The following is a 15,964-nucleotide window of genomic DNA, read 5'->3' on the forward strand; positions in this document are numbered from 1 at the left end:
ATTACATGTCGCCTATAAAAAAGCATGCATATTTTCCGTTTATGTATCTAATAGTCAAATTTGCATGAAACAATTGAAACATCTATCAAATGCACATAATTCAAATATATGTTTGGATTAGAAAGACAAGAAATCTATCGAGAGATTAACTGTTGGGGATATAATTGCCACATGTGCAGTGCACAGGTTGCACATGCGGACGCGACGCCTCTGGTGCGAAGGTTTTTCTACAACTCAATCTAACAAATCGATGTTTGAATTTAACTTATAACGGAGCTATAGCGCTAGTAGCAGTAACTTATACTTAATGATAACAAAATTTCAATAATTTAGTATAAGTTACTGCTACTAGAGCTATTGCTTCGTTATTAGTGAAATTAATTGCAACTTTCAATGTCTCAATATCAGAAATTCTATGAAGTTCATTGGTACTATACCACGGAGGCATTTTCGATTTTTATTATTTTACTAGCTTTATGTACCCGGCCTTGCTCGGAATTGCCAGTTTGATTCGCAGTTTTTTTTTCACAATCGGAAAATGAATAAACCAATTGGTCAACAGGATAATTGCGTTTTCTTATCGATACTTCATCATTTGATCAGAAGAAGGCAGATTTCATTTGAAAACATTGACTGGTTTTGAAGAAGGGAGCAAACCCATAATCGCCATATTCCGGGCAAACGTTTATTTCTAAAGAAGGAAAAACATCCACCGATGCCTTATTCCGGGCAAACGTCTATTTTTAAAGAAGGGATCACATTCACCATCCAGAAGGAAACACATTAATCATTGCTTGTCACTGGGCAACCATAATTTCGATAAATGGTTAAATTGATCGATAACTAAACAATACAATAATGGGTTCAGAAGTTAGGCTGGAGCATACACACAAACATACAAACATTGAGTTTTATATATCTCAGGTACTTATTCAAAGGACGTATGTGATTTTGTAAACAAAGATGCATACGTCGATTTGTCAAATATGATGGCACTCCTACGCAAACCAACACAACGAACATGTAGCCGAAACCTCCCCTACCTGTATGTGGCGATGGTTTGCGTGGGAGTGCTATCAGATTGCAGAAATCAACGTTTAAATTTTTGTTTACAAAATCACATACGTCACATACGTTGAATAAGTATCCGAGATATATAGATAGCTAATAGCTATATGTATTCGGCTTTGCTAGGGACTGAAAAGTAAATTATTCAATTAAAATGTCCAATGCTGTAGCACAAAACCCACAGAGGTAGATCTACCGCTCATAGAATTGTTCCTTTGTATCAATCTATTTTTATATATTTGTTTGGCCCTTCTACCTTTTCAATAAACATCTTCCAAAAATAGAGAATAAGTGTACCAAATCTGGTTGTAATTTATCCTGGGAGTTACACTGAATTGCTCATTTTTTTAAAGACAACCCCTTCCCCATAACTTCCCTTTTTCCCCAATGACCCTCCCACCTCCTTTGTTATCTTCTCCTTGGGATAGAAAATGTGTACACCAATTTTGGTTGAAATCGGTCCTGGGAGTTAGGTGTTACACTGAATTGCTCTTTTCTAAATACAACCCTTCCCCTTACCATCCCTTTTTCCCAATGATCATACCACCCTTTGTTATTTTCTCCTTAGGATAGAGAATGTGTACCAAATTTGGATGAAATCGGTCCAGGGGTTCAAAAGATACACTGAATTGCTTGTTTTCTGAACAATACCCTCCCCAGCCCCTCCCTCTTTACCAAATTACACTTCCATATGATCGACTACTCTTAGTGAATATGTGTACAAAATTTGGTTGATATGGGTACTGGGGTTGGGAGTTACACTGAATTGCTCGTTTTATAAAGACAACCCCTCCCCATACCCTCCCTTTTTTACAATGACCGCCCCACCCGCTTTGTTATCTTTTGTTTAGGGTAGAGAATGTTTGTATCAAATTTGGTTGAAATCGGTGCAGGGGTTCAGAATTTACTCTGAATTACCCGTTTTCTGAACCATACCCTCCCTCCAGACCCTCCCCCTTTCAAAGATTACACTCTCATATGGTTGTCTCCTTATATTGAATATGTGTACAAAATTTGATTGAAATCGGCCCTAGGAGATGCAAGTTACACATAATTGTTCGTTTTCTAAACAAAACCCCTCCCCCTTTTCTAAATGACCCTCCCACCCCCTTTGTCAACTTCCCCTGAGGATAGAGAACGTGTGTACCAAATTTGGTTGAATTCGGCCAAGTGGTTCAGAAGTAGTTAGCGAACATACATACATAGATTGATTTTTATATATATAGATAGATAGATAGATCTCTCATGCAAGGCTGGTTCATAACAGAGTAAGGTATCAATAACAGAATAAGGTATCATTGAGGTAATTTCTCCTGCTCGGGTGGATTCGCAAACTCGATGATATCATCGAGTTGCTCAGCGACCACCCGCATCCCAGGTGCTGATAGGGCTATACCCTGTCACTGCTGGGGAGGCTCCGGTTCTGCTAGTTGCAGCCTCCGTCACTCCGCTCTCCACCTTCCTGGGAGGAGACCTCACCAAAACCCCCTTGGCAAAGGGGTTTACCACCTCCATGCTTAACGCATCGTCAAAAGAATAATTTTTGCTTCACTCATTGTAATTGGGTCCCCCTTGTGGCTGCCGTCGAATCCTACTGTAGTAGTCGCCTTTAGTGATCCCATTATTACGAGCACATGCAAGGGTTGACACTTACGTGTTCAGAGCCAGATCAACGCAAGTCAGGAAAAGGCGTCTGAGCCTGGGAGTAGGCAAGCTTGGTGACAGGATTGGACAGCACGCTACAAGGCCCGCCACGGGTTAAGGGGACGGAAGACAGCCTAGCCATTAGCCATCAGTGTCACCCGACTCTACTAATAGAGTATATAATGTCAGACTGCCAGCCCTCGCTTTCACGATATTACGATATCCAAGACAAGGACCGTTAACACGCGTCCAGAATTCCATAATCAGGAACTCGCTGTCATTGATCCTGATGTGATAATTGGCACTTCCTGGGCTCCTGTGCACTTTGAGCGGCACACGGTCGCTTTGATAGGACCTGCTTGCGGACACATGCAGCATTTTGTAGAGGTTTAACAGAGCCCGCTGCCAAGCCCCACCACGTCCTAGGCAGGCCCCCTAACTTGCAGAGGCCGTGGAGAGGGGTCGTTTAGCCCTTGGACATAGTCCCTGCTGGTTGTCTTCCCTGCTCAATTGCAGAACAGACCCAGTCTTTTAATTTCCGCATTGGAGCGTCTGATTTGTTTCAAATTTTTATTTGATTAATGCTGAATTGAATCGGCCATATTTTTCCGCTCTGAGCGTCTGATTTACTTCGATTGTCATCAGCCATTTTTTTAGTATCCTATTTTCTCCTGCTGTTTTGCAGAATGATGCCAGGCTTCATACATCAAAGCTACTGGATCATTCCTATTAAGAGCCATAATTAAATATTTACTTACCCAACGAATTATCCATGTTTTGCCTCGTCCCAAATTACGATGATCAAAACGACGCGCAATACAGTCGCGTGATCCAACGAACACAAAAACTCACACTATTCCACGGCGAGAAAAGAAAAACAACGCCACGCATGCTCGATGGCTTAGGCCAAATCATTACAAGCTGTTCTAGTGAAGAACAGATACGGTTTAGTCATTTTCACAACTCTGAATAACATTATTTCACAATTTGATAAGTCTTCGTTTATTTTGTATCATTTGCTCACATTTATATGCTATTTTTTATTTGATCAAAACCACGTTGATACGGTCGCTTCACTGTCACTAAAGATTCTCTGTGATGAACTTGCTTTTGTACAGCTCAATAAATATACAAAAATGTTTGAAACACATTTTAAGAAACAAAAAAAAAACAAAAGAACACTGTCCTTCGGATATTACGAAATGCAAATTGGTTACCTTATTACTATAACGTACGGACAAGCTTAATTAGACAATCGGAGCAACAAAAATATGCTCCTTCTCTCGACTAACTTGGAATTACAGGACGCATTAGAGGTTAGCTTAAAATCAGTCCTATCCCCCTCTATTCGCTACTCATTCATCCATCAACACACTCGCGCGCTGGCTGCCAGTCATTCGTGTTATCATGTTTTACAGTTCGTCATGCTCGGCATCGTCGTCAGCGTTGACCTCCTCCTCTTCGTTCGGGTCAACGTCGCCATTGTCCTCCTCGACGAATTCTTCCGGTTCTGGCTGTTCGTCCTGCGAGACACCCAACGTCTGGCGCATCATTCGCTCGATGCTATCGGCAAAGTCGGCAGTTTCCGGCAGATGGAATCCAGACCGCAGGGTAGCGGTGTTGAACATGAGTACGGCCATATCCTTGGCCACGACATCTTCGGCATCGGCATCCACACGGCGCAACAATTCGCGCATCAGCGGGTGGCGAGGATTGATTTCGAGGGTCTTCCGCTGGTTAAGGTAGTACTGACGTTGCGGATCGTCGGTCTTCTGGTGAGCGTTGGCCAAGGCCAGGCGTTCCATGTTGCCGGTCCAGCCGAACATGGAGGCGACGAGGGCGCACGGTGAGTTGGACAGACGTTCCGAAACCAGAGCCTTGGCGATCTTGTCCTTTAGGGCCACATCGTTCAACCACTTCAGAAGCGGTTCGAATTCGGTCTTCAGCTCCTCGAACTTGGCCTTGCTTTCCTCCGACTCGTTCAGGACGAACCCTTCCTTGGCAATGTTCTGGAACTTCTTGCCGTCGAACTCGGGCAGAGCGGAGATGGAGTACTCATCGACGGCTTCGACCAGGTAGAGAACTTCGTAGCCACGCGAGAGCAGGCGTTCGGCAAATGGAGTCTTCTCAACTTCGGCACGGCTGGCACCGGCGATGAAGTAGATGTGTTCCTGCTTGGGCTTCATGCGAGAGACGTAGTCCGACAGACTGGTGTACTCCTTGGCGCTCTTGCTGTTGGATGATTGGAACCGCAGCAGTTTGGCCAGTCGCGACCGGTTGCTGGGATCTTCCATGATTCCGAGCTTGATGTTGGTGGAGAATTCCTTCCAGAACTTCTCGTAGGTTTCTTTGTCGAGCTTCTTGATCATGTCCAGGGCCTTTCGGACGAGTTTCTTCTTGATGACCTTGATCAACTTATGCTGCTGCAGCGTTTCACGGGAAACGTTGAGCGGGAGATCGTCGGAATCAACGACACCGCGGATGAAGTTCAGATAGTTTGGCATCATGTCGTTGAACTCGTCGGTGATGAATACACGTCGGACGTACAGCTTGATGTTGTCCGATTTGGTTCCGTACTTGTTGAAACTCTCCGATGGCTGGACCTTCGGGATGAACAGCAACGACTTGAAGGTCACTTCACCCTCGGCGACGAAGTGAGTGTGCGTCAATGGGTCCGAAGTGTCCTTGGTCAGGCTCTTGTAGAATTCGGTATACTCGTCCTCCGTCACATCATTCGGTTTGCGCGTCCAAATTGGCTTACTGTCGTTCATCACCTCCCAATCCCAAACGGTCTTCTTGATTTTCTTGGTCTTTGGCTTTTCGTCTTCGCTTTCTTCTTCAACCTGTCCATCCTCTTCTTCGATTTGGTCTTCGTCCTTCTTTTCGGGTTTCTCGGCAGTATCCTCTTCAACAGGGATTTCTTCTTCCACCTCCTTGCTGGTCCACATGTAAATCGGGAAGTTGATGAATTGCGAGTACTTCTTGATCAGTTGCTTGACGGTGTCTTCTTCGAGGAAGTCTTGGGCTTCATCCTTGAGGTGCAGAGAAATTTGCGAACCTCGTTGCAATGTGTTTCCGCGAGGATCCTCAACGATGCTGAAGCTGGCAGCGTCCGATTCCCAGATGTACTGCACATCATCGTTATGCTTGGTGGTAACGACCACACGATCCGCTACCAAGAATGCAGAGTAGAAACCGACACCGAACTGTCCAATCATATCGTTGACATCCTGGGACTCTGTCTTGGTCTCTTGCATTTTCGAGAGGAAGTCAGCCGTGCCGGACTTGGCGATCGTTCCCAGATTGTTAACCAGATCCTGTTTAGTCATACCGATACCAGTATCGATGATGTGCAGCACCTTGCCCTCCTTGTCGGCCTTGATCTTGATTTCAAGGTTGCTGTTTGTGTCCAGGACGCCCGGTTCGGTAAGCGACAGCAGACGAATCTTGTCCAGCGCATCCGAGGCGTTGGAAATCAACTCACGCAGGAAGATCTCCTTGTTGCGGTACAGCGAGTTAATGATCAGCTTCATCATTCGGTTGACCTCCGCCTGGAAGGTGAACTTTTCCGACTTTTCGCGCAGTTCCTTAATCTGGGCCACGTTCAGACCGTCCAGTTTGATGGCTTCCTCCTCGCGTTGTACGGCTTCGGCATCGGTTCGAGAGCCCTCCTTGGAAGCGCCCAGGTTCATTTCCACGACCGGCAGGTCCTCGGTGTCAGCATCGTCCGCGCGGACGGGGGAGAGTCCTGTGGACAAGCGGGACAGGAAATTGAATTAGTTAGTGGATAACTAATATGAAGAAAAAGATACAGTAAATTGCGATGTAGCTTGACCTTTAAATGCCGTTCTACGCATAATTGTCTCATTTTCCCTTGATGAAAAAATCTCAAAATCGAGTCAATTTGTCCCACTTAAAAAAGAAGTTCTCGTTTGATGACAAGAGAGACTGAAAAACGTTTACATAAGTGATCGGTATTATGTTCTAGATAAATGTTGCTTACGACCATTGCATTTTTATTTTATTCAAATTCAATCGAAATTGACGTTAGTTTGGTTTAATTTTATTAAAAGGCATTATTTACATAATTCATTACATTCGTTAAATCATTTGTAACAAAATTCGTATTTGCTTAACCTAAGAAAAGAATGAATAAAAGTCCGGTATGTACTCATGCTCTATCTCGCAGCTTAGCTAACAGTAGAAGAAAGATCCACTGAGTATGCGAACAAAAATCGAACATTTTTAAATTCTCTCCTTTTTCTATTTTTGTGAAATTATTTATGGATGTTTCATAGATAGAATTCATTGACAGAAAAAAAGCAATTAGAAAAACACGAACTTAAAATTCATTTCAAGATAAAAACGTTTGGCCATACAAAACGGCCCTATCGATGCTGACTTGTGTTGGGCCCTTAGTTATATGACCTTTTAACTCGAGGGTTTGCTTTTGATGATCTTTAATTATATCTGCGAGTAGGTAGGCAAATTTCTATTGCAAGTTTGAACTCATTGCATTAACATACTCGAGTAGATACACATTAACTTTTGGCCTGAGATATTACAATGCAATAAATAACTCCAAGGTTCCCCTTATCTGCCATAACTATCGCATGAATAATGTCATGAAAGTCATTTAAAAGTAAAGAATTATTCACATTCTTTCACTATCGCCTTCCGTTATAGGATTGCAGACTCCTTTTTCTAGGACAGAAGACTTTTGAAAAAGTATTCCCGTAACTTTTGCACCTACAGTTTCTATATTTTGTTACTTGCTTGGAAAAGCATAAGAAGAAATAAGTACACGTCAGACGTAAGCCTGCATATTTGCTTATCAGCACTCGTTCCTCTCCCAACTGAGTTGGGATCGTGTTGGAAAAACCAAACTCGTGGGATTACCAATCAAACAATCGGCATTTATTAATTCATGTTAACTACAATAGTTTTTGTTATAAACATTATTACTGTTTCATAAAGATCTAAACAAATCAACCTGTTCTTTAATTAAATTCCATTTGAAGTGCAATACCGGCCCTATGCATCACACAGGCAGAAGATAATCGAATCAATGCATTCATATGTGATCACTGACGTGGCTTTTTATTGATCTTCTTTTATCAAATTAGTATAGTTAAAAAAAGTAAGTTGTAAGCAATTAATGGCAACAATCTAACTGTTTACATTTTCATCTAGAAAGAATGAAAAAAAAAGATAAAAATTTCATCGAATTTTATATTTTCCAAGCTATGATATCAAAATACACAATCGAACATACAACATTTTGATCACAGTACAGAAAAAAAGTGATCAAAAACATCACAAAGAATTTCCCAATTTAAACCACGTAGTCATTTTTTTGGGGAATTTCGCTCGTGCATCCCACGGTAAAAGAACAAGAAGATGACGCCGCCCATTAGCTCCCGTTAGAAGGGGGCACCATTTTTGATTCTCCACCATCACAAAATCACTCACCTGCAAACAGGAAAACTCCCACAATCAGAAGCAGCAAGTACTTCATGGTTTCTTCTAAACAACACCCCTTTTGTGTTGTGATCCTCGAAACTACAATCCACTAGTTTCCGGTGGGAAATATTCCGTTTTTCTTGCACTCCCGAACTTCTAGTCTTTTCTTCCGACCAGCACAATGATGGTGGAACACTCTCGTGCGTGGCGAATCGCTACTCCGTTCCTTTCAATCGACCGATGGAGACTACGAGCAAGAACGAAAGCTCCCTCGGTGAAATAAACCTTTGCCGTCGGCACACACAGTCCCGTTGTACGCACACCGAACCGAACGGCGATTATTTGGCGAACGCTGATTGGTCCAAATCGCCGGTTAGCCGCGACGCGGGGATGTCGACAAAACTGTCAAACATAAAAGCCGATCCATCCCATCAGTCGGTGTAAAATGCTGGCAGGGGTGTGCAGAAAGCTAGTTCGATTTTCATAGCACCTGTGAAAGGCACACTTAAAAGTATCTCGGAAAGTATTGTCTATCCGGATCCGAAACAAATAAGTTAGACGACACTTTCTACAGAAGATGGATTTTTCTCGAGATACAGGCAACTTCGGAAGTAGTGCGCTGGATTCACAAAAAGATGCGCTAAACAACGCTGTTGCAGAACACCCGACCAGAAGCGATAACCTCGATAACAGAAATTGGTATGAAATAGCGAAATAGCCTTGCATAAGAGGTAAAACACGAAAAAAAATAATACCAAAAACTTATATAGAGCTTGCTGACGTTTAGTCATCTTTCTCTTGCACGCGCATAAAAAGAATGGGTTTTGTTTTCATCGGGAAACGCTTCCGAAGCGTTTCCCGATGAAAACAAATCCTATCCTCCCCACGCGCTTGAAAGAGAATGATGAGTAAACGTCAGCAAGCTCTATGCAGAATACCGAGGAATACTTGAGGCATAACATGCTAAAGGTATTTCAATATAGAGATTTTTTTTTCACCATCTAGATTCCTGTGAAAAAAATTTCGTCTTACTCAGATTTCGCTTTCGATTTCGCTGCTGGCTACCGTGCGTATTTTACTTGAAGATCGTGACAACTGCCGCAAGCCCCCTCATGTTTACATATTTTTGCATTGTTCTCAGCTCTCCAGCTTATAATGTTTACACAACAAAACCAGCTGGTGCTTCGATGTTTACATTCAGTCCCATTGTTCTCAACCGACCACGTGCTTGAAATCAAGGTAATCTATTGTCGAATTCGTTTTTAAAAAGTTCCTGCCGAACGAAACTGAAACTGCCTGTTTATTAAAATAAAATGCGCGTTGAAAATCTTTTTTCCGGCAATTTTGTGATATTTGTTATTGTAGTTTTAAATGAAACTAATCCGATACTGTTGTCTAGATTCAGTTTTGAATATAATTGTTAGGGAAGTTATATGTATTCATAAGTTCATTCAGGTTTTCCTAACAGATTGTGTCCTAAATTAGGTCGGTGGATGGAATTATGTAGTTTGGGAATTCCCCTTGTAACCTGTTCACAAAATCCGCTAAGAATTGTCAAAAAAATATATTTGAGGAATACCGAATAGAATTATTTCTTATGCAGAATTTCTTTTGAAATTATTCCAAAAACTCTTTCGTGCCGTTCAGAATTTTGCCAGAAATACTTTCAGTAATTCTTTCTTGAATTTTTGGCGATATCTTTCAGGCATTCCTCCATATTTTTTCCAAGGGATCCTTTCGAGATGGATTCCTTTGAAATTCTACTAGGAATATCCTTGAATACTGTTCCAGAATGTTCTTTGGAAGTTGCTCTAGGAATTAATTTGGAATTTCCTACAACAATTCTTTCAGGAAATCCTTCTGGAATACAGGAACTTACTCGAAGTTTTCTTCAGGAATTGCTCCGCATGTTTCGTACACGTAAAAAAATTTAATGTTATATATTATTAAGATTTCTAATACTTTTTTGCCGAAGCAGGCGCTTAATGATATGTATTGCGCATAAATCCCGAAATTTTATTCCCACCTTTGGATTTCCGCGCCGAGCACTCAGCGCAAGACTCGGCGACAAGGTGAAAGTTATAAAGTTGGTAACCCTGATTTTTGGCAATTAATGTCGATTGTTTGTGTGAGTGCACCGATGTCAATAAATAGAGCTTTTAGCTGATTTTTTCATTGTCAAATGCAAGTTTTGACAGTATTATTCATGTATGAGTGAAAAACATGTATAAAAGGTCTATCGGGGAAGCAGTCGCTGAAGGCAAATGTCATTGTCTTCAACGACGAAACGAAAAGTTTCAATGCAAAAAGCAATATAAGAAAAAACTTATACATCGCATTAGTCACATACATTAAAAAACTTATACTTATCATTAACTTATGAATGTTATTAGCTGTTTGATATGGGATCATTCATTAGGTGGCATAATGAAGAGTATAAATATTTTCGAATGGTTTTTTGCCATAACATATAAGGTTATTTTTTTACGTGTACATCAATTCCACCGGACGTACCTTGAGCAATTCCTCCGGGAGATTCTTGAAAATTGAAAATGCACGGTGCCCAAAATCCGGCGGAAAATTTTCCCGTGGTGCACAGTAAACTCAGATTACTGGGGTCGGTAAAATTTTACCGGGTTTTCAAACAGCTGAGCACTCGGTAATCAACCCGGTATTTTTTTGGTTTACCGAACGCCCAGTTAATAAAAGTTGCTCATGAGCTGTCAAAAATTACGGTTAGTCCAGTAATAAATAGAGATGAGTGACGTTTAACGCTCGCACACTGATGTGCAATTCGGCTTGTGTAAATACATGTTTGTTTTCCTTCTGCTCATAACCTCAAAATTGATCGAGTCATCACAATGGTTGCGAAGGAGTCAAAAAATATATGGAAATATACTCATTTTTACCCAAACTTTGCTGAGTAGCATCATCTACACCGACAAAAATCCAATCATATCCATTATGTGTGGCACACATAAATTTTGACTATAGCATTTCCCACATAACGGCTATGTGAATTTGCATAGCGTATATGTGGAAACCAACCCCGTGGCAAGACATGCTTTTCACCGTAGCGAACATCTTCATGAATATGTCCAGCATACATTTTGAAAAGTACTTCTCCCGAATCGTGCGTTTACAAGCAACTACATTTTATCCAAACTATTGTTGGCTACATATTTTCAAATTATTCAAAAATAATACCAGCTATTATGGGCATGTAAATATAATCCTAAAACATCTTTCTGCACACCATTTACTTCATTTCAATTTCACTATTGAATGTTGTTCGAATTGCATCCCCGGACCATTTCAACTGTGATGCTCATCACAGTATAAACAATAATAATATCTTTTGTTTGATTCGGAGTGGAAGAACAAGTTACGAAATATGATTTCGTGTAGCGTTTGATTTCACCTATCGATTCACTCCAATTCGTTAGTTTATTATATTTTATCATCAAATAACATAATTCCCATGGTCAAAGATGGAAATCTTGCAAATTATTTCGAAAACAATTTTCAGATTTAACCAAAACAAATAGTAAACAAAACACATAATGTTTATTTTCGTACAATAACAACGGACGGTAATGAGCTACCGTCCGTGGACATGGTGGCTATTGTCAAACCCCTTGTGGTTGTATAGGACGCCAGGGGGGTGGTGGAAACACACATAACCGGTATTAACTTATAACCACAGATAAACAGACGTCTCACTCAACACATATTCCATCGTTCACCTTTTTAACGGTTGATTTAATTTTGTGTAGGTGGTCAATCGGCCACCGATGGCGCTTCCATCGATTTTGCTTGTGTTTGACGTTTACGCACTACCGCCATCTGCTTGCCGCTTGGCCACTCATCGTGATTTTAGCATTGGGCGACAATGTTTTCGTGACGATGATTTTGATTGCATTTTGTTCTAAGTGAGACGTCTGTTTCTCTGTGTTATAACCTTTATGTGGATTCTCCTATAGCGGGTGGTTATTAACGCACACATAAAATTCATTTGTAAATTTCTTTAGATTTTTGCCAATAAAAATGTGTGGATTTTTATTAGTGTAGGAGTGTTTGTTTTCCTTTTATCGCCACTCACACATTCGGACGTGAGAATCTCAATAGACGGGCAGTTCGGTAATTTTATCACTAAATTTGATCCTAAATAACAGGACGTCGGTAAATTTTAATACATTGTTTTTCGGTATAAATGTGTAAATTTTACCGATCAACCAGTTGGATGGAGTAATGATTTACCGGTCTACTCAGGGTCTGTCTCATTTGGAGAATTAAACTTAAAAGTGACAGTTTGAAAATTAAAACATCACCCCCTTATAAGAATGGCTTGTGCTACCCAGCAATTCCAATAGGACATCGATGGAAAATGATTCGATATCTGTCAAAAGTAATCTTGCTCTGCGAGCAGGGTTATTTGATAATTATTGAAATGTCACTTTTAAGTTTAAATTCAGTTTAATTCTCCAAATGAGACAGACCCTCAGTTGTTATGGGTAATTTGGTTTTGTTAAAAGCAGAATATTTCATAAAAAGATATGAAAAGGTAAAATAATTCTTATGTTTCATAAAAATATATGAAAATATTTCTTTTTTCAAACCAAATCACCCACAAAAGTTATTATTGTAGGTATATGTCAATTATTTTGAAATCAATATTCATATTTTCAATTAAAAAAAACTGTTTATTTATTTAAAGTAAGGGTTAATGTTTAATTTTCTTACAAACTATTTATGTGTCGTATCAAACTCGAAAAATTGTGGTATCGCAACTGACATTGTGCGAAGGTACAATCGAAAAAACAAAAATCCTGACTTATTTCGCCATTCCGGATGTGCGAATTCATTGCCGATGTAGCCCCTTCAGTCTGCACATACCCTGGCATGGAGCGCCGGCAGAAAAAAACATTGTATTTCAACGTCCGCCATTTTAGTTGTTTGCTTAAAATAACTGCGAAGAAAATATAATTAGTAAAGAATTACTTACGGAACAATTTTTCCACTCCCATCAACGCGAGCATCAACGTCCATCAGGTTACGAACGATGTTTTCCATTTTTGGCCAAAATTTCTGCGAAAGTTCCAATAAACACTACAATTGAACAAAAACCAACGTGCAGACAAGCTGAGACCGACGGTTCGAAAATGGCGGATAGGTTTGCATTGGAAAAATATCTACTGAGACAGTCGGTAAACTTAATGATTTAAACGGACAGTTCGGTAAAGTTAGCATACCCAAGTAACCGTAAGCATTATAATGCTGCTTTAATTCAGCTCTTTAACTGCACGTAATGCTACCCGTTTAATGTCTATCAGCTTTGAGTGCACATATAATGCTACTATAATGCCGGAAAAGGCGAATTAGCATGCTATTATAATGCAAAAATGAAAGCTCAATAACTGCATTAGCGATGCCAATATAAGGTTATGAAAGAAACGTCAGATCATTTTCGCCTTCTTTTTCGGGCGAATTTTTCGCGCACTTTGAAGAGCTTTTGCTAGCAGCTGATCAGCTGCCATGATAAACAACTGACAAACGATTAAAGAAATTTAAACAAAACAAAAGAATATTTTTATCCACCATTATTTGGTGGTATTTCAAGTATAGTTAATTTTATTTATAAGTTATTTATAGTATAGGATACAGTTTCGATCTGGGAGTTTCGATTAGTTGTGGTTATGGTTATGGCATTGTCGACATCAGAATCGTGGGGTTTTAATAGCTCCATGCTTGGTTATGTTTCGGCTCGACATCTGGGGAACTGAAATAAAAAAGTTGCAATAAAGAATAAAGCATACTAAATTTGGCGAAGAAATAACAATAGACTTTGCTAACGTTAAATGATATTTACAAGTGTTACTTACCTCACCATCATATTTATACACAAACAAAAGATATTTTAGTTACTAGATAAAGATTGTCGCTTCGGTTCCCTTTGTTCTGCTGTCCGAAACATGTGGGGTACATACCTGTCAAATCGTATGGATTTTCCTTCTTTGACATTTAGCTCCCCTATCCTCGCCAGCAAAAGATGTTCCGGACAGCGACGACAGCGACAGTCTTTATCTATAGTAACTAAAATATCTTTTACACGAACTTTGTTCGCCAATGACAGACATACGGGGCCCTTGGCCTTAATACTTTTCATAGTAGTGCTCGGTCCATGCTCCAAACTGTTCAAATAGGGCTACCAGTTGACAGACGCAACATAAATCAGCTGTTTTTGTTATTATTTTTGACATTTACCACAAACCTCCTTTACTTTGTGCAAAAACTTGATTATGAAATCGGTACCAAAAAATTAAAGTTCGTAGCAATAAAATGCTTCGCAGATTTGCGAAATACACAATCCCCAGTGCGGGTTTCGTTTCGGCCGGTTTGTTTACATTCAGTCCTAACGACCATGATAGCGTCGAGCATGTGCCGATGCAGAAAATGCTTGCCGATGCACCGGGTGATCAACAAACCGGAAAAGACCGACTGTATCTCATGTTCACTATCGAGTAAGTAGTCAGTTGTGGTTGAGGTTGAAAATTAATCGGAATTATGCGAGTCTTGTTTCACAGCGAGTTTGGTCGGATATCCAACGAATTGAATTCCATTTACCAGGCCGGATTTTTGGGCTTCTTCGTGGGGGCCTGCTACGGAGGATTCATTCACTCTCGTGTTGGGTACTTGGATTTCATGGAAAAGAACCAAGCCACGGCGTTTAAGACGAGTTTTGACGCTAAGGTAAGACTAGGAGATGGATTCTTATATGGTCGGGGTTCTGCCAAACCGCTGCCAAAAGGTTATCATTTTATATCAATTCATAGGTGCATTTATTGTAGGATATACTTAGTTATAGGGTTGAGCGATATCTGGTACGATTTGCGATTAATTAAATCTGCTAGAGAGCTTGGTCAGAAAAACAGCCAATTTTTTGTTGGCTCTTGGTGCGATTTGGCAGAACTCCAACCATATATGCTTGAGCCTGACTCTATTTTTTTTGATGAGCTTTATATAGGATCATTGATGGCAAACAAATCATAAAAAATTTCAATTCGAGAAAACAATAATAAAATTCTGGGATATTTTATATATTTTTAAATGCCTAATTGATAACAGATTAAGCTTCTTTCTTTTCGTATAGCGTAAACTACAAGATCAGGTAACGGTCACCTTTGCGAGAGGAGCGTTTAAATGGGGCTGGCGGTTAGCATTGTTCACTTCTAGCTACATGTAGGACAATTCTTTAGTTCGAATGAAATAAAAGAAATCAATAACGAATGTTTTATTTACCACAGAGGAATACAAACCATAATATCCGTTTATCGGGGAAAATCGTCCATCTACGAGTACCTGGCGGCGGGAGGAATCACCGGTGCGCTCTACAAGTTCAGCATGGGCCCTAAGGGAATGTTCAGCGGTGGTCTGGTGGGTATGACCTTTGGTGGCATCGCCGGATTAGCGTCGTTGGCTATACTCAAATCCACTGGCACGACCATGGAGGAAGTGCGCTTCTGGCAGTACAAGTGGAGAGCGAGTCGGGACGATGCCATACACGAAAGTATACGGAAGCATAGTCCGGACGAAGCGGAACCTCTGCTGGAGCTTCATGAAGAGAAGGTCGGTAAGACAAATTTGACGCTGAATAGCATTACGGTTGCAGAAGCGAAGGAGAGCAAGACTGCTAACGAGACTCCAGCAGCAAAAACAGAGGAAGTTGGGAAAAAGTGAAAAATTAACAAAGGTAGTACAAAACAATATATTCATCATTTTTTCTTCGAAT

The 15,964-nt window shown here is 40.5% G+C and overlaps 2 protein-coding genes across 2 annotated transcripts; one reads left to right on the plus strand and one right to left on the minus strand.

Annotated features, from left to right (window-relative positions):
* Window positions 1-3,687: 3,687 nt before the first annotated feature.
* Window positions 3,688-8,433, minus strand: LOC134223333 (endoplasmin). The gene is made up of 2 exons (XM_062702488.1): window positions 8,185-8,433; window positions 3,688-6,460 (listed from the first exon to the last, which is right to left on the minus strand). Exons 1-2 carry the CDS (start codon window positions 8,228-8,230, stop codon window positions 4,125-4,127), a joined length of 2,382 nt encoding a protein of 793 aa, XP_062558472.1. The 5' UTR covers window positions 8,231-8,433; the 3' UTR covers window positions 3,688-4,124.
* A 5,997-nt stretch (window positions 8,434-14,430) lies between these two features.
* Window positions 14,431-15,939, plus strand: LOC134223386 (RPII140-upstream gene protein). The gene is made up of 4 exons (XM_062702531.1): window positions 14,431-14,696; window positions 14,760-14,925; window positions 15,326-15,414; window positions 15,480-15,939. Exons 1-4 carry the CDS (start codon window positions 14,515-14,517, stop codon window positions 15,910-15,912), a joined length of 870 nt encoding a protein of 289 aa, XP_062558515.1. The 5' UTR covers window positions 14,431-14,514; the 3' UTR covers window positions 15,913-15,939.
* Window positions 15,940-15,964: the final 25 nt, after the last annotated feature.

Source organism: Armigeres subalbatus, chromosome 1 (genome assembly GCF_024139115.2).
Source record: "Armigeres subalbatus isolate Guangzhou_Male chromosome 1, GZ_Asu_2, whole genome shotgun sequence".
Classification (NCBI taxonomy): domain Eukaryota; kingdom Metazoa; phylum Arthropoda; class Insecta; order Diptera; family Culicidae; genus Armigeres; species Armigeres subalbatus.

Excerpts from the sequence above, each read along its gene's own strand:
- LOC134223333 (XM_062702488.1), bottom strand. The coding sequence starts at position 8,230 with ATGAAGTACTTGCTGCTTCTGATTGTGGGAGTTTTCCTGTTTGCAG. Across the intron at positions 6,461-8,184 it reads GGGAGTTTTCCTGTTTGCAG|GACTCTCCCCCGTCCGCGCG; the intron begins GTGAGTGATTTT and ends GCTTGTCCACAG.
- LOC134223386 (XM_062702531.1), top strand. The coding sequence starts at position 14,515 with ATGCTTCGCAGATTTGCGAAATACACAATCCCCAGTGCGGGTTTCGTT. Across the intron at positions 14,697-14,759 it reads TATCTCATGTTCACTATCGA|CGAGTTTGGTCGGATATCCA; the intron begins GTAAGTAGTCAG and ends CTTGTTTCACAG. Across the intron at positions 14,926-15,325 it reads AGACGAGTTTTGACGCTAAG|CGTAAACTACAAGATCAGGT; the intron begins GTAAGACTAGGA and ends CTTTTCGTATAG.